Consider the following 19,036-nt stretch of genomic DNA (forward strand, 5'->3'; position numbering starts at 1 on the left):
TTTGATATTTATGAGTCTTATTTTTGTATTGATTTTTATATTTAAATCCTTTGCTTTTATTTGTGGCTTAGAACGCTCTGCAAGTAGCCTAGTGGTTAGAGCTTCCTCAGGTAGCAGGAAGCCTAGTGGTTAGAGCGTTGGGCCAGTAACCGGAATGTTGCCGAGCTGACAAGGTAAAAATCTGTCTTTCTGCCCCAGGAGCAAGGTAGTTAACCCACTGTTCCCCGGGTGCCAAAGACATGAATATTGATTAAGGCAAGCTAGCAACAGCAAGCTAGCTAAATAGGACAAATTAGCTTTTTAAAATATTAAATGTTTTTATTTTATTTTAATTTAACCTTTATTTTTATCAGGGAGTCATACTGAGACTAAGGTCTCTTTTACAGATGAGCCCTGAATTACATAAATTACTGTCACGCCGAAATCGGCTCCTCTCCTTGTTCGGGCGGCATTCGGCGATTGACGTCACAGGCTTCCTAGCCATCGCCGCTCCATTTCTCATATATCCATTTGCTTTGTCTTGTTCCATACACACCTGGTTTTCATTCCATAATCAATGCATGTATTTAGTCCTCTGTTCCCCTCCATGTCTTTGTGTGTAATTGTTTATTGTTATGTGGATATTGTCAGGCGCCATACTTTTGTTATGTTCCATGTTTTTAGCACGTTTGTTTTTATGTGCTGTCATTTTTGGACCAGAATTAAAGTGTGCCTGTTTACTACACTTTGCTCTCCTGCACCTGACTTCACCTCCCGTACACACTCCTAACAGAATCACACACCCAATCATGGAGTCAGCAGGAGGAGGTACCCCGGTTAGAGGAGTCAAGGAGCTCGTCCAGGAACATTCTGCTATGTTACATCATCTTGGAGCCATGATGGATCGCATTGTCCAGACTATGGACCTCTGGGAGAGACAGGAAGTCTCCGGGGGAACGACTTTTCCATTTGAGGCAGGGAACGAGGAGCGCCCAGGAATTCGCCCTGGAATTCTGGACCTTGACCACCGGAGCAGGCTGGAACAACAGGGCCCTCATCGACCACTATCAGTGCAGCCTGCGCGAGGACGTCCGACGTGAGCTGGCCTGCAGGGATGCGACCATCTCCTTTGACCAACTGGTGGATTTGTACATCCGGTTGGATAACCTGCTGGTCACCTGCGGATGTCCAGAGGGGGCTCTGTTGGTGCCATCTTCCAGCACCCCAGCTCCGGTGCCCATGGAGTTGGGAGGGGCTGCACATAGGGAGACTGGAGGAGGAGCCATCACGTGCACCATCTGCCGGTCAGTGCCATGTTGGTTCCTCTGGGAGTCGAGGCAAAAGGCAGGGCACTCTGGCGTCACCCCAGGTAAGTCTGCACCACACTCATCCAGAGTCCTCTGTTGACCGCCTGTTTGTTTCCCTGATTTTCCCCCGCATTCCCAGCACAAGGCGCTCGTCGATTCAGGCGCAGCTGGGAATTTTATCGACAGAGCGCTGGCCCTTAGTTTAGTTGGCCCTTAGTCCCCATTATTCCTGTAGTTAGACCTTTCCCAGTTCACGCTCTGGATAGTCGACCATTAGGGTCCGGGCTAATCAGGGAAGCCACCATCTCCCTGGCCATGGAGACACCGGGCGGTCACAAGCAGAACATCAGTCTCTTCCTCATTGACTGTCCTGCGTTTCCCATGGTACTAGGCCTTCGCTGGTTAGCTCATCATAACCCCACTATTTCCTGGCAACAGAGGGCTCTCACGGGGTGGTCACGAGAGTGCTCGGGGAGGTGTGTAGGGGTTTCCATTGGTGCTACCATGGTGGAAAGTCCAGACCAGGTCTCCACCATGCGCATCCCCCCAGAATATGCCGATTTGGCTCTCACCTTCTGTAAAAAGAAGACGACTCAATTACCACCTCATCGACGGGGGATTGTGCGATAAATCTCCTGGCAGACGTGACTCCTGGGAAGCGCAACGTGTATCCCCTGTCACAAACGGAGACGGCAGCTATGGAAACATTGAATCCCTGCGTCAGGGGTACATTCGGTCCTCCACTTCACCCGCCTCCTCGAGTTTATTTTTTGTGAAGAAGAAGGATGGAGGTCTACGCCCGTGCATTGACTATAGAGGTCTCAATCAAACCATGGTGCGGTACAGTTACCCCCTACCTCTTATCGCCATGGCAATTGAGTCAATGCATGGGGCGCACTTCTTCATGAAACTGGATCTCAGGAGTGCGTATAACCTGGTGCATATCTGGGAGGGAGATGAGTGGAAGACAGCGTTTAGTACCACCTCAGGGCATTATGAGTACTTAGTCATGCCGTACGGGTTGATGATTGCTACATCAGTTTTTCATCCTTTGTAGACAAGATTTTCAGGGACCTGCACGGGCAGGGTGTAGTGGTGTATATCGGCAGGGTGTAGTGGTGTATATCGATGATATTCTGATATACTCCACTACACGCACCGAGCATGCGTCCTTGGTACGCAAGGTACTTGGACGACTGTTGGAGCATGACCTGTACGTCAAGGGCGAGAAATGCCTATTCTTTCAGCAGGTCGTCTCCTTCCTAGGGTATCGCATTTCCACATCAGGGGTGGAGATATAGAGTGACCGCATTGCAGCCGTGCGTAATTGGCCGACTCCCACCATGGTAAAGGAGGTGCAGCGATTTTTAGGGTTTCCCAATTATTACCGGAGATTTATCTGGGGTTTTGGCCAGGTGGCTGCTCCCATTATCTCACTGCTGAAGGGGGGGTCCCGTATGGTTGCAGTGGTCGGTTGAGGCGGACAGGGCTTTACTTCGGCTCCCGTGCTGGCCCATCTGTATCCCTCTTTGGTGGACGTGGGGGTGGACGTGTCCGAGGCTGGGATAGGAGCCGTGCTCTCACAGCGCTCGGGTACGCCACCAAAACTCCGCCCCTGTGCTTTCTTCTCGAAGCTCAGCCCAGTGGAGCGTAACTATGATGTGGGGGACCGGGAGCTGTTGGCTGTGGTTAAAGCGTTGAAGGCATGGAGACATTGGCTTGAGGGGGATAAACACCCTTTCCTCATCTGGACTGACCACCGCAACCTGGAGTACTTCTGGGCAGCGAGGAGACTGAATCCTCGTCAGGCAAGGTGGGCCATGTTCTTTACCCATTTTGTGTTTACCCTGTCCTACAGACCAGGTTCCCAGAATACGAAGGCAGACGTACTGTCCCGGCTTTATGACACAGAGGAGCGACCCATGGATCAGACTCCCATACTCCTCATACTGGTAGCGCCGGTCATGTGGGAGCTGGACGCGTTCGGTCTGCTGTCCGTGACCAGTTGATCTATTGGTCCCACACGGGAGCTGTTGGCTGTGGTAAAAGCGTTGAAGGCATGGAGACATTGGCTTGAGGGGGCTAAACACCCTTTCCTCATCTGGACTGACCACCGCAACCTGGAGTACTTCCGGACAGCGAGGAGACTGAATCCTCGTCAGGCAAGGTGGGCCATGTTCTTTACCCGTTTTGTGTTTACCCTGTCCTCACCCTCCTCTGGTCATCCAGGGATCAGTCGGACGGTGCGCTGTCTGACTGGGAAGTACTGGTGGCCCACCTTGGCTAAGGACGTGACGGTTTATGCTTCCTCCTGCTCGGTGTGTGCCTAGTGTAAGGCTCCGAGACACCTGCCCAAAGGTAAGCTACACCCCTTACCCGTTCCACAACGACCTTGGTCACACCAGTCTGTTAATTTTTTTAACCAAACTACCTCTTTCACAGGGAAACACTACGATCCTGGTCGTTGTGGATCGTTTCTCTAAGTCCTGTCATCTCTTCCCTCTGCCCGGTCTTCCTACGGCCCTACAGACTGCGGAAGCCCTGTTTACTCACGTCTTCCGGCACCATGGGGTGCCTGAGGATATAGTGTCTGATTAAGGTCCCAGTTCACGTCGCGAGTCTGGAAGGCGTTCAGGGAACGTCTGGGGGTCTCGATCAGCCTTACCTCGGGTTTTTACCCCGATAGTAAAGGGCAGGTAGAGAGAGTCAACCAGGATGTGGGCAGGTTTCTGCGGTCCTATTGCCAGGACCGGCCATGGGAGTGGGCGGTGTTCGCGCCCTGGGCCGAGATGACACAGAACTCGCTTCGCCACTCCTCCACTAACCTCTCCCCTTTTCAGTGCGTATTAGGGTACCAGCCGGTCCTGGTGCTGTAGCATCAGAGCCAGATCGAGGCTCCTGTGGTGGACGACTGGTTCAGGCGTGTGGAGGAGACATGTGAGGCCGCCCATGTGCACCTCCAGCGAGCCGTGCTTCGCCAAAAGACAAGCGCGGACCGTCGCCACAGTGTGACCCCGGTGTTCGCACCGGGGGACCGGATCTGGCTCTCGACCCGAAACCTGCCCCTCCGCCTGCCCTGCCGGAAGCTGGGTTCGCGGTTTGTGGGGCCATTCAAAGTCCCGATGAGGGTGAACGAGGTGTATTACAGATTACAGTTCCCTCTGATTACCGTATTAACCCCTCGTTCCATGTGTCTCTCCTCAGGCCGGTGGTGGCTGGTCCGCTCCAGGAAGTTGAGGTGCGGGAGGTCCCTCCGCCCCCTCTGGACATCGAGGGGCCCCTGCGTACTCCGGGCAGGGGGCCTTTAGTAACTCGTGGAGTGGGATGCGTACGGTCCGGAGGAGAGGTGCTGGGTCCCGGTTGCAGATGTTTTGGACCCCGAACTGCTGCGGGAGTTTCACCATCACCGGCCGGATCGCCCTGCACCTCGCCCCCCTGGGTCGTCCCCGAGGCCGGTGTCGGTGCGCCGCTGGAGCCGCACGACAAGGGGGGGGGGGGGTACTACTCAGGTGCATCCTGTTTCCATGAATCATTCTTGAGATGTTTCTACAACTTGACTGGAGTCCACCTGTGGTAAATTCAATTGATTGGACATGATTTGGAAAGGCACAGATCTGTGTATATAAGGTCCCACAGTTGACAGGGCATGTCAGAGCAAAAGGAATTGTCAGTAGAGCTCCGAGACAAGATTGTGTCGAGGCACAGATCTGGGGAAGGGTACCAAAACATTTCTTCAGCATTGAAGGTCCCCAAGAACACAGTGGCCTCCATCATTCTTAAATGGAAGAAGTTTCGAACCACCAAGACTCTTCCTAGAGCTGGCTGCCTGGCTAAACTGAGCAATCGGGGGAGAAGAACCCAATGGTCATTCTGACAGAGCTCCAGAGTTCCCGATGGTCACTCTGGTCTGAGGAAACCAAGATTAAACTATTTTGCCTGAATGCCAAGCGTCACGTCTGGAGGTAACCTGGAACCATCCTTACCTTGAAGCATGGTGGTGGCAGCATCATGCTGTGGGGATGTTTTTCAGCGGCAGAGACTCAAATACTAGTCAGGATCGAGGGAAAGATGAACGGAGCAAAGTACAGAGAGATCCTTGATGAAAATCTGCTCCAGAGCACTCAGGACTTCAGATTGGGCAGAGGGCGCCAAGTTGCCCTGCATCACGCACCAAGTTGCCCTGCATCACGCACTCTTATCATCCATTACGCACACCTGCCTTCCCTCGTCACGCGCATCAGTGATATTGGACTCACCTGGACTCACTCATCACCTATTATTACCTCCCCTATATTTGTCAATTCCCCAGCTCTGCATTGATTGTCTTTTGTTTGTGTTACTTGTTTGCTGACGCTGTTCCTGTCTCGTTCCATGTCCGTTATTTATTAAATGTTTGACTCCCCGTGCCCGCTTCGTCTCTCCAGCGTCATTCCATGTGACAGAATGCAGAAGCCAACACACAAAGCATCGGAGAGTACTGACGTTCCGGTTGGTATGGTGTCATCGGCTCTGGGTCGCCACCGATGGAACCGGGGATGCCTAGCTAGCTCGCCGGGCTTCCACGCCCTAGCTGGCTCGAGAGGTTTCCTTTCCCCGGTTGGCTCGGATGGCGCCCATCCCACGTTGGGCCTCAGCCGGATAGTCAGTACTTGTTCGTCCAGCCGGTCCAGGAGTTTTTTTTGTTTGTTGGTGACGTCGGGGTGGATTCCGCTGCCAATGGAACCAGGGGTGCCTAAGCCTGCCCGTCGAGCTTTCACGCCCCGGCTGTCTCGAGAGATCTCTTTACCTCAGTTGGCTTGGCGGCTTCCCATCCCACGTCACACTCCACCGGATCTTCGGGCTCCCTCTGCAGCGGGATCGACAGGCGTCTTGCCTCAGACGGTTCGTTGGGCTCCCATGCCCCAACTGGCTTGCTCAGCGCCCAGGTCTCAGTCGGTTCGCCCAGGTGGGACTCCTGGTTGCGCCCCAAGAGGGGGGGGGGGATTACTGTCACATCTGCTCCCACATTCCCCCCCCCCATCAGCTGTTATTACCTCCCCTATATTTGTCAGTTCCCCAGCTCTGTTCCCCGCTTCTGCATTGATTGTCTTTTGTTTGTGTTACTTGTTCGCTGATGCTGTTCCTGTCTCGTTCCATGTCCGTTATTTATTAAATGTTTGACTACCCGTACCTGCTTCGTCTCTCCAGCATCATTCCATGTGACAATAACTAAGGATGCAACAGAGATAGGGATATTGGGGCTCTCTCATGCCGTCCCTGGAGGGGGTGCGTCACCTGAGTGGGTTGATTCACTGATGTGGTCATCCTGTCTGGGTTGGCGCCCCCCCCCCCTTGGGTTGTGCCGTGGCGGAGGTCTTTGTGGGCTATACTCAGCCTTGTCTCAGGATGGTAAGTTGGTGGTTGAAGATATCCCTCTAGTGGTGTGGGGGCTGTGCTTTGGCAAAGTGGATGGGGTTATATCCTTCCTGTTTGGCCCTGTCCTGGGGTGTCCTCGGATGGGGCCACAGTGTCTCCTGACCCCTCCTGTCTCAGCCTCCAGTATTTATACTGCAGTAGTTTGTGTCGGGGGGCTGGGGTCAGTTTGTTATATCTGGAGTACTTCTCCTGTCCTATTCGGTGTTCTGTGTGAATCTAAGTGTGCATTCTCTAATTCTCTCCTTCTCTCTTTCTTTCTCTCCCTCGGAGGACCTGAGCCCTAGGACCATGCCCCAGGACTACCTGACATGATGAATCCTTGCTGTCCCCAGTCCACCTGGCCGTGCTGCTGCTCCAGTTTCAACTGACCTGAGCCCTAGGACCATGCCCCAGGACTACCTGACATGATGACTCCTTGCTGTCCCCAGTCCACCTGACCGTGCTGTTGCTCCAGTTTCAACTGTTCTGCCTTATTATTATTCGACCATACTGGTCATTTATGAACATTTGAACATCTTGGCCATGTTCTGTTATAATCTCCACCCGGCACAGCCAGAAGAGGACTGGCCACCCCACATAGCCTGGTTCCTCTCTAGGTTTCTTCCTAGGTTTTGGCCTTTCTAGGGAGTTTTTTTTTTGTTCCATGGCAAGAAGCCTCCAGTGAGGATCCATGGCACGAAGCCTCCAGCGACGGTCTCCAGTCCGGAGCCCCCAGCGACGGTCTCCAGTCCGGAGCCCCCAGCGACGGCCTCCAGTCCGGAGCCCCCAGCGACGGCCTCCAGTCCGGGGCCCCCAGCGACGGCCTCCAGTCCGGGGCCCGCAGTGAGGGCGCCCAGTCCGGGGCCCGCAGCGACGGCCTCCAGTCCGGGGCCCCCAGCGACGGCCTCCAGTCCGGGGCCCGCAGTGAGGGCGCCCAGTCCGGGGCCCGCAGCGACGGCCTCCAGTCCGGGGCCCCCAGCGACGGCCTCCAGTCCGGGGCCCGCAGCGAGGGCGCCCAGTCCAGGGCCGCAGCGAGGGCGCCCAGTCCGGGGCCCGCAGCGAGGGCGCCCAGTCCGGGGCCCGCAGCGAGGGCGCCCAGTCCGGGGCCCGCAGCGAGGGCGCCAGTCCGGGGCCTGCAGCGAGGGCGCCCAGTCTGGGGTCGGCGACGAGGGTCCCCGCACCAGAGGTGCCACCAAAGTGGGGTGAGACAGCGGTGGAGCGGGGTCTGCGTCCCGCACCTGAGCCGCCACCGCCGATAGATGCCCACCCAGACCCTCCCCTATAGGTTCAGGTTTTGTGTCTCCCCAGCCTGGTGCGTCCTGTGACTGCTCCCAGAGCCAGGCCCCTGGTTCTCAATCAGGGACAGCTGTTAATCGTTGTCTCTGATTGGGAACCATACTTAGGCAGCCCTTTTTCCCACCTGTGTTTGTGGGTAGTTAACTTTGTTTGAGGCATTGTGCCCTGTAAGCTTCGCGGTTGTTTTCGTTTGTTGTTTTGTTGGCGTCCTTTTTATAATAAAAGGAAAATGTACGCTCACCACGCTGCACCTTCGTCCGCTTCTTTCGAATTCACAAACCTTTTCTTTGTGAATGGGGAGTACAGGGCCACCTTCCAAACCTTGGCGATAGTACCAGATATAATCGTCAGGTTAAAAATATGGGTTAATGATTCAGCAATAAGGGAGGCAGAGAGCTACAGAACAAATGGGTCAAGCATATCAGCTCCCACATCTAGCATATCACAGATAGTAAATTGTTGAAATAAAAACAGAGATTCGCTATAAGTTGACAGGTTAACCATCGAGTCAGCTAGAGGCTGGCAGAGGGAAGAGCAGTCGATTGATTGACAAAATAAAAAGCCTGCCGAGATAAAACAATGATTAAAAGCAACACTTATCCCATTCTTCTCAGTTATGATGCCAGAGTCAGACAGAACTTGCTTAGGCAGGGAAGAAGAAGAATTTGGACATTAAAGTACATTTACTGTTTTCCCAAATTTTTAACATCTGTTTAGAGTGTTGGGCCTGTAACCGAAAGGTTGCTGGATCGAATCCCAGAGCTGACAAGGTAAAAATCAGCCGTTCTGCCCCTGAGCAAGGCAGTTAAACTACTGTTCCACGGGCGCCGAAGACGTGGATGTCGATTCAGGCGGAAGACGCATTTCAGTTGAAGGCATTCAGTTGTACAACTGACTAGGTATTCCCCTTTCCCTTTCTCAATTGTCTGAAAGATTGCCAGTCCACTACAGTCAGTTTCTCTTGCTATGGCCCAGGTTCTCCTTTGAATGAGCTCAGATAGATAGAACCCTTGGTTTTCTTCTGAATTATCTTTGACTCTGTATTGTTCAAAGGGGCGTGTTTATCTGCCAGATGAATAAATAAAATAAATATACATTTTATAAAGCCAACTCAGGGTCAGGAATACAGGAAATAGTGGCTAAATCAGTTCAACAAACTTTTTAATTTATACAATGCCTTGCGAAAGTATTCGGCCCCCTTGAACTTTACGACCTTTTGCCACATTTCAGGCTTCAAACATAAAGATATAAAACTGTATTTTTTTGTGAAGAATCAACAACAAGTGGGACACAATCATGAAGTGGAACGACATTTATTGGATATTTCAAACTTTTTTAACAAATCAAAAACTGAAAAATTGGGCGTGCAAAATTATTCAGCCCCCTTAAGTTAATACTTTGTAGCGCCACCTTTTGCTGCGATTACAGCTGTAAGTCGCTTGGGGTATGTCTCTATCAGTTTTGCACATTGAGAGACTGACATTTTTTCCCATTCCTCCTTGCAAAACAGCTTGAGCTCAGTGAGGTTGGATGGAGAGCATTTGTGAACAGCAGTTTTCAGTTCTTTCCACAGATTCTCGATTGGATTCAGGTCTGGACTTTGACTTGGCCATTCTAACACCTGGATATGTTTATTTTTGAACCATTCCATTGTAGATTTTGCTTTATGTTTTGGATTATTGTCTTGTTGGAAGACAAATCTCCGTCCCAGTCTCAGGTCTTTTGCAGACTCCATCAGGTTTTCTTCCAGAATGGTCCTGTATTTGGCTCCATCCATCTTCCCATCAATTTTAACCATCTTCCCTGTCCGTGCTGAAGAAAAGCAGGTCCAAACCATGATGCTGCCACCACCATGTTTGACAGTGGGGATGGTGTGTTCAGCTGTGTTGCTTTTACGCCAAACATAACGTTTTGCATTGTTGCCAAAAAGTTCAATTTTGGTTTCATCTGACCAGAGCACCTTCTTCCACATGTTTGGTGTGTCTCCCAGGTGGCTTGTGGCAAACTTTAAATGACACTTTTTATGGATATCTTTAAGAAATGGCTTTCTTCTTGCCACTCTTCCATAAAGGCCAGATTTGTGCAATATACGACTGATTGTTGTCCTATGGACAGAGTCTCCCACCTCAGCTGTAGATCTCTGCAGTTCATCCAGAGTGATCATGGGCCTCTTGGCTGCATCTCTGATCAGTCTTCTCCTTGTATGAGCTGAAAGTTTAGAGGGACGGCCAGGTCTTGGTAGATTTGCAGTGGTCTGATACTCCTTCCATTTCAATATTATCGCTTGCACAGTGCTCCTTGTGATGTTTAAAGCTTGGGAAATCTTTTTGTATCCAAATCCGGCTTTAAACTTATTCACAACAGTATCTCGGACCTGCCAGGTGTGTTCCTTGTTCTTCATGATGCTCTCTGCGCTTTTAACGGACCTCTGAGACTATCACAGTGCAGGTGCATTTATACGGAGACTTGATTACACACAGGTGGATTGTATTTATCATCATTAGTCATTTAGGTCAACATTGGATCATTCAGAGATCCTCACTGAACTTCTGGAGAGAGTTTGCTGCACTGAAAGTAAAGGGGCTGAATAATTTTGCACGCCCAATTATTCAGTTTTTGATTTGTTAAAAAAGTTTGAAATATCCAATAAATGTCGTTCCACTTCATGATTGTGTCCCACTTGTTGTCGATTCTTCACAAAAAAATACAGTTTTATATCTTTATGTTTGAAGCCTGAAATGTGGCAAAAGGTCGCAAAGTTCAAGGGGGCCGAATACTTTCGCAAGGCACTGTATCTTCTTAATTAAATGATGATTAGTATTTGGCTGTTTTGTATCTCTAATACATACAATGGGACAATGATCACTGAGATCATATGCAAATAGTCCACGAGACACATATTTATGGGGGTTATTAGTAAGAATTCAATCAATCAATGAAGAGTTAACAGGATTTTTCACATTTAGCGATGTGGGTTTTGATATCAATTGAGTCAGATAAAAATCAATGCATATACTGGTAAATTATTAATACACTGCTCAAAAAAATAAAGGGAACACTTACACAACACAATGTAACTCCAAGTCAATCACACTTCTGTGAAATCAAACTGTCCACTTAGGAAGCAACACTGATTGACAATACATTTCACATGCTGTTGTGCAAATGGAATAGACAACAGGTGGAAATTATAGGCAATTAGCAAGACACCCCCAATAAAGGAGTGGTTCTGCAGGTGGGGACCACAGACCACTTCTCAGCTCCTATGCTTCCTGGCTGATGTTTTGGTCACTTTTGTATGCTGGCGGTGCTTTCACTCTAGTGGTAGCATGAGACGGAGTCTACAACCCACACAAGTGGCTCAGGTAGTGCAGCTCATCCAGGATGGCACATCAATGCGAGCTGTGGCAAGAAGGTTTGCTGTGTCTGTCAGCGTAGTGTCCAGAGCATGGAGGCACTACCAGAAGACAGGCCAGTACATCAGGAGACGTGGAGGAGGCCGTAGGAGGGCAACAACCCAGCAGCAGGACCGCTACCTCCGCCTTTGTGCAAGGAGGAGCAGGAGGAGCACTGCCAGAGCCCTGCAAAATGACCTCCAGCAGGCCACAAATGTGCATGTGTCTGCTCAAACGGTCAGAAACAGACTCCATGAGGGTGGTATGAGGGCCCAACGTCCATAGGTGGGGGTTGTGCTTACAGCCCAACACCGTGCAGGACGTTTGGCATTTGCCAGAGAACACCAAGATTGGCAAATTCCCCACTGGCGCCCTGTGCTCTTCACAGATGAAAGCAGGTTCACACTGAGCACATGTGACAGACGTGACAGTCTGGAGACGCCGTGGAGAACGTTCTGCTGCCTGCAACATCCTCCAGCATGACCGGTTTGGCAGTGGGTCAGTCATGGTGTGGGGTGGCATTTCTTTGGGGGGCCGCACAACCCTCCATGTGCTCGCCAGAGGTAGCCTGACTGCCATTAGGTACCAAGATGAGATCCTCAGACCCCTTGTGAGACCATATGCTGGTGCGGTTGGCCCTGGGTTCCTCCTAATGCAAGACAATGCTAGACCTCATGTGGCTGGAGTGTGTCAGCAGTTCCTGCAAGAGGAAGGCATTGATGCTATGGACTGGCCCGCCCGTTCCCCAGACCTGAATCCAATTGAGCACATCTGGGACATCATGTCTCGCTCCATCCACCAACTCCACGTTGCACCACAGACTGTCCAGGAGTTGGCGGATGCTTTAGTCCAGGTCTGGGAGGAGATCCCTCAGGAGACCATCCGCCACTTCATCAGGAGCATGCCCAGGCATTGTAGGGAGGTCATACAGGCACGTGGAGGCCACACACACTACTGAGCCTCATTTTGACTTGTTTTAAGGACATTACATCAAAGTTGGATCAGCCTGTAGTGTGGTTTTCCACTTTAATTTTGAGTGTGACTCCAAATCCAGACCTCCATGGGTTGATAAATTGTCTTTAAAGTCACAGAGGGCTATTGAAAGAAAAAACACTTTAACACTTTTTTGAAGAGTTTGAAATGTGGATCCTTTGCTCCGGACAAGGGTAATTCCAAGCATAAAGCTGACAAGGAAATGAATAATCTTGAAAGAATTTTGAAAATTCCCAAAACAAATCTTTTCCCTATAAAATATTAAGCTCAAATAATGCAACAAAATATTTTTTCAATTCTACAAATAACGTTATCCTGCTGGACAAGGATTGTCCAGACTTTAAAGAATCCCTAAGCTAATTTCCTGTCATTCTAAACATTCTTTCATGGTTTATGACGTGTTCATATGCTATCTGGGCCCCCTAAAGCTTGTGCCGGGTGTGTCCTATGCCAGTGACTACAACGGAGCTACCAGTACCACCTGGGACTACCAGCACTCACAAAGGTGTCAAATGACAATGATTGAGTTAGTATCAATGTTGAAATCTCTATGATCGTTGCTGCAAATACAGAAGCATGTACTACAGTGTTCATTACTATGAGACAAAAAAGGGCACAGTGAGGGAGGGAATCTAAATGTACAGAATTCTACAGAATTAAGTGTCGATTAATAGTGATCTTTTGTAAACAAAGCCAACCAAAAGGTAGATGGAGACTAAATTATCTTCATTTCTTTTGTAGGAGCTAATCCGAGATGGCAAGAGCCCCACAGGCCGTATTTCACAGGGGTTGTTTTTGTTACTCCTCTCTATTTAGCTGCTGTTACCATGATAGAGAAGCTCTGAGACCAAATAAAGGCAGGAATTCTTTGCAGATGGCAGCGCTAAAGACCTTGGGACTGTGGAGTGCTGTGTGAGTTCTGCGTCACTGAGACAGTGAGCTAGAGCAGGGCTTGGAGAAGAGAGGTTCAAACATGGAAACAAAATGCTATCCCTTCCACAGCTCAAGAGCAGTACAAACGTCATTGGAAAAACTAAATAGATTAAAATGAGAGAATAGTAAACCACATCCATAGGCTATCCATAGGTCGTATAGCTGCAGGAAAGAGTTGTGTGGGGGGGGGGGGGGGGGGGGGATTAAATTTTTTTTGCCGGTGCTACAGACATTTATATCAGTCCACTCATACAGGACTAGTAAAGGCCCAGTGCACTCCAAATTGCATGTTTTAGGGGGTACTGCAGCACTCTCAGCACCCCTACTTCCCGTGGCTATGGTCATATGGAGCATATGTATTCTTATGCTGTACACTAACAAAATATACTGTACCATATCATATCCAGTATGGCATAATGTCGTTCAATAACTCATGACAACATAAGCCTGTCACCAGTCTGCTTCTAGTTTGCTTTCTTGGTAAATGCAGCGACAGGGCCTGTGCAAAGCTGCCAGTAATACAAATATTGTATCACTGAACAATTACAATGGCTGGAAAAATTTACATTTTCCTGTCAGATGAGACAGTTATTATGGCTGAACCATGAGTAAACACAATCAGTCACTGACATGAGAAAAAATGGAGCTATCAAAACAAATACATAATATATACAAAAGTATGTGGACACCCCTTCAAATTAGTGGATTCGGCTATTTCAGCCACACCCGCTGACAGGTGTATAAAATCGAGCACACAGAAATGCAATCTCAATAGACAAATATTGGCAGTAAAATGTAATGTCAGCAAAATAACTGTTCATCGGGAGGTTCATGAAATGGGTTTCCATGGCCGAGCAGCCTCACAAAAACCTAAGATCCCCATGCACAATGCCAAGTGTCAGCTGGAGTGGTGTAAAGCTCACCGCCACTGGACTCTGGAGTGATGAACCAACGATTCACCATCTGGCAGTCTGATGGATGAATCTGTGTTTGGCGGATGCCAGGAGAATGCTACCTGCCCCAAATGGTCTGGGGGTGTTTTCATGGTTCAGGCTAGGCCCGTTAGTTCCAGTGAAGGGACATTTTAACGCTACAGCATACAACGACGATTCTATGCTTCCAATTTTGTGGTAACTGTTTGGGGAAGGCCCTTTCCTGTTTCAGTATGACAACGCCCCCGTGCACAAAGCGAGGTCCATACAGAAATGGTTTGTCGAGATCGGTGTGGAAGAACTTGACTGGCCTGCACAAAGCCCTCACCTCTACCCCATCGAACAACTTTGGGATGAATTGTAACGCCGACTGCGAGCCAGGCCTAATCGCCCAACATCAGTGCCTTACCTCCCTAATGCTCTTGTGGCTGAATGGAAGCAAGTCCCTGCAGCAATGTTCCAACATCTAGTAGTAAGCCTTCCCAGAAGAGAGGAGGCTGTTATGGCAGCAAAGGGGGGACCAACTCCAGATTAATGCCCATGATTTTGGAATGAGATGTTCAACAAGCAGGTGTCCACATACGTTTGGTCATGTAGTGTAGCATGAGTAAAAAGGGAAAACAAGTGTGCAGACAGACAAACATATGGTTTGGCATTATTCATATGGCTGACCTCCTGTGGCCCTTTGGTTTGCTGAATGCCTTTGTGATGGCTGATTGGCCAGAATGTCTTCGCTGAAGTGATGTCCTCATTTTCTGTGAGAAAAACATAGATTTTCCAATCAGGGATGAAATAAACAGATCATTCATTCATGGAGCCAAAAGTGGCTTGGTAAAGGGGTAGTTCCTCCAAATTAACAACAACAGATGATTCCCTACCGTGAACGTAGTCTATGGAGAGACTGTTTACATTTACAATTTAGTCATTTAGCAGATGCTCTTATCCAGAGCGATTTACAGTTAGTGCATTTTGTTATTATTTCATTACACATGACCAACCTTCAAAGCATTGGATTGTGTTTCATAATGACTTGGTTTGCAATGACCTTCATCTATCTAATTTTACCAAGGAGAGCCTTGATTTGACCATGTACTGTAATTTATAACAACGCAGCAGGAAAATAAGTTTGCAGTCAGTGGCGGAGAAGTAAAGAAATATGATCTGCAGACTACATTCTCTCCTGGCCATAATTGAGAAAATCTATGCATGAGACATCGTACTGATGGAATTTGTAGTGAAGTCCAGCAGTCATGGTAAGCCTGATGTCTTTTCAACCAATTTTGCCCACTGGGTTGAGCTCTTGTAAAATAGTTAGTACCAGGAATTGATATCTGTAGGCCTACTCGGTACATGGTTAGTCATATATTTTTCTCATCATCCATGTAGGCTACTGCATCTCATAAAATACAATACAATATAATTGCAGCACTGCATAAATAAAAAAATTAACATGTTTTTTACATAAGTGATGGAAAGCAGAATGTGGTATAGTTGCATCTGTTTCCTGCCTCTGCTAAGCAGCTGTGGGGTGAAGGAAGCCCTCTCCACCATATCAGTATTATTAGCCTTTGGGGTAGAGCTACACAATGCTGCAGGGAGGTTCTAAACTCCTCAATATTGAATCTGTGTGGTTGAGATATTGTGTTAAGTGCTGTGCAAGTATTTTCTATGGTATTGCAAATCTATTTACATTTGATTTATTCACCTTCATTTTCTTTTTCTATTCTTAAATGAAAGTGGAAGTCCAATATTTCCTCTGTTGGTTCATCCATCTGCATGATTACCATGTGCAATTTAAACCTTTCCTACTTTACAATCCAGCTATTATGCAGTATAAGTGCACATGGATTGTTACATAGAAGAATTCATTGGGTAAGTTTGTGTAGGGTTTTCATAGTTTCTTCTCCAACCTTTTATATATACAGTGCATTCGGGAAAGTATTCAGACCACTTTACTTTTTCCACATTTTGTTACATTACAGCCTAATTCTAAAATTGATCAAATATATTTGTTTTCTCATCAGTCTACACACAATACCTCATAATGACAAAGCAAAAAAAGGTTTTTATAATTTATTGCAAATGTATAAAAAATAAAAAAAACATTTAAATATTTAATTTACATAGGTATTCAGACCCTTTACTGTGTACTTTGTTAACACACCTTTGGCAGCGATTACAGTCTTGAGTCTTCTTGGGTATGACGCTACAAGCTTGGCACCTGTGTATTTGGGGAGTTTCTCCCATTCTTCTCTGCAGATCCTCTCAACTTCTGTCAGTTTGGATGGAGAGTGCACAGCTGTTTTCAGGTCTCTCCAGAGATGTTAGAACGGGTTCAAGTCCGGGCTCTGGCTGGGCCACTCAAGAACATTCAGAAACTTGTCCCGAAGCCACTCCTGCGTTGTCTTGGCTGTGTGCTTAGGGTCATTGCCCCTGTCTGAGGTCCCGAGCACTCTAGGGCAGGTTTTCATCAATGATCTCTCTGTAGTTTGCTCCGTTCATCTTTCCCTCAATTCTGATTAGTCTCCCAGTCCCTGACGATGAAAAGCATCCCCAAAGCATGATGCTTCCACCACCATGCTTTACAGTAGGTATGGTGCCAGGTTTCCTCCAGACGTGATGCTTGGCATTCAGGGCAAAGAGTTGAATCTTGGTTTCATCAGACCAGAGAATATTGTTTCTCATGGTCTGAGAGTCCTTTAGGTGCCTTTTGGCAAACTCCAAGCGGGCCTTTTACTGAGGAGTGGCTTCCGTCTGGCCACTCTACCATAAAGGAATGATTGGTGGAGTGCTGCAGAGATGGTTATCATTCTGAAAGGTTCTCCCATCTCCACAGAGGAACTCTGGAGCTGTCAGAGTGACCATCGGATTCTTGGTCACCTCCCTGACCAAGGCCCTTCTCCCCTGATTGCTCAGTTTGGTCGAGCGGCCAGCTCTAGTAAGACTCCAAACTTCTTACATTTAAGAATGATGAAGGAACCTTCAATGCTGCAGAAATGTTTTGGTACCCTTCCCCAGATCTGTGACACAATACTGTCGTCTCGGTGCTCTACGGACAATTACTTTGACCTCATGTCTTGGTTTAGCTCTGACATGCATTGTCAACTGTGGGACCTTTATATAGACAGGTTGGTGCCTTTCCAAGTCATGACCAATCAATTGAATATACCACAGGTGGACTCCAATCAAGTTGTAGATACATCTCAAGGATGATCAATGGAAACAGTATGCACCTGAGCTCAATTTCGAGTCGCATAATAAAGCGTCTGAATACCTGTGTAAATGTGAGAAAAATATATATTAATATTTTCTGAATGGTGTTTTCCTATTTTGTTGCATTACAACCTGTAATTTAAATGGATTTGTTCTTGGATTTCAATGTAATGGACATACACAAAAGTCCAAATTGGTGAAGTGAATTGCAAAAAATAGCTTGTTTCAAAAAGATTATACATAATAAAAAACGGAAAAGTGGTGCGTGCGTATGTATTCGCCCCCTTTGAACATGAATAAGATCTGGTGCAACCAATAACCTTCAGAAGTCACAAAATGAGTTCAATAAAGTCCACCTGTGTGCAATCTAAGTATCACATGATCTCCAGTATATGTACACTTGTTCTGAAAGGCCCCAGAGTCTGCAACACCAGTAAGGGGCACCACCAAGCAAACGGCACCATGAAGACCAAGGAGCTTTCCGAACAGGCCAGGGACAAAGTTGTGGAGAAGTACAGATCAGGGTTGGGTTATAAAAAAAATATCAGAAACTTTGAACATCCCACAGAACACCATTAAATCTGTTATTAAAAAATGGAAAGAATATGGCACCACAACAAACCTGCCAAGAGAGGGCCGACCACCAAAACCCACGGTCCAGGCAAGGAGGGCATTAATCAGAGAGGCAACAAAGAGACCAAAGATAACTCTGAAGGAGCTGCGAAGCTCCACAGCGGAGATTGGAGTATCCGTCCATAGGACCACTTTAAGCCATAAACTCCACAGAGCTGGGCTTTACGGAAGAGTGGACAGAAAAAAGCCATTGCTTAAAGATAAAATAAGCAAACACGTTTGGTGTTCGCCAAAAGGCATATGGGAGACTCCCCAAACATATGGAAGCAGGTACTCTGGTCAGATGAGACTAAAATGTAGCTTTTTGGCCATCAAGGAAAACGCTATGTCTGGCCCAAACCCAACACCTCTCATCATCCCGAGCACACCATCCCCATAGTGAAGCATGGTGGTGGCAGTATCATGCTATGGGGATGTTTTTCAACGGCAGAGACTGGGAAACTGGTCAGAATTGAAGGTATGATGAGGGAAACCTGTTTCAATCTTCCAGAAATTTTAGAATGGGACGGAGGTTCATGTTCCAGCAGGACAATGACCCTAAGCATACTGTTAAAGCAACACTTGAGTGGTTTAAGGGGAAACATTGAAATGTCTTGGAATGGCCTAGTCAAACCCCATACCTCAATCCAACTGAGAATCTGTGGTATGACTTAAAGATTGCTGTACACCAGCAGAACCCATCCAACTTGAAGGAGCTGGAGCAGTTTCGCCTTGAAGAATGGGCAAAAATCCCAGTGGCTAGATGTGCCAAGCTTATAGAGACATACCCCAAGAGACTTGCAGTTGTAATTGCTGCAAAAGGTGTCTCTACAAAGTATTGACTTTGGGGGTGGTGAAGAGTTATGCACGCTCAAGTTCTGTTTTTTTAAAAAGAATATTTATTGTTTGTTTCACAATTAAAAATCTTACCACATACAAATCCATTAACATGTTAAATAAGTGAGGATAATACATTGAGACT

The 19,036-nt window shown here is 48.0% G+C and overlaps 1 protein-coding gene across 2 annotated transcripts in view; it reads right to left on the bottom strand.

Annotated features, from left to right (window-relative positions):
• arhgap20b (Rho GTPase activating protein 20b) overlaps nt 1-19,036 on the bottom strand; it is a 47,011-nt gene that overhangs the window by 25,848 nt on the left and 2,127 nt on the right. Inside the window, exon 2 of one of the 2 annotated variants that reach the window (XM_021618373.2) lies at nt 14,902-14,984. The exons of the other annotated variant lie outside the window; for it this stretch is intronic. Within the exon in view, the coding sequence (XP_021474048.2) occupies nt 14,902-14,984 (83 nt within the window). The remainder of the gene's footprint in view (nt 1-14,901; nt 14,985-19,036) is intronic. 2 annotated transcript variants of the gene reach the window in all.

Source organism: Oncorhynchus mykiss, chromosome 10 (assembly GCF_013265735.2).
Source record: "Oncorhynchus mykiss isolate Arlee chromosome 10, USDA_OmykA_1.1, whole genome shotgun sequence".
Classification (NCBI taxonomy): Eukaryota; Metazoa; Chordata; class Actinopteri; order Salmoniformes; family Salmonidae; genus Oncorhynchus; species Oncorhynchus mykiss.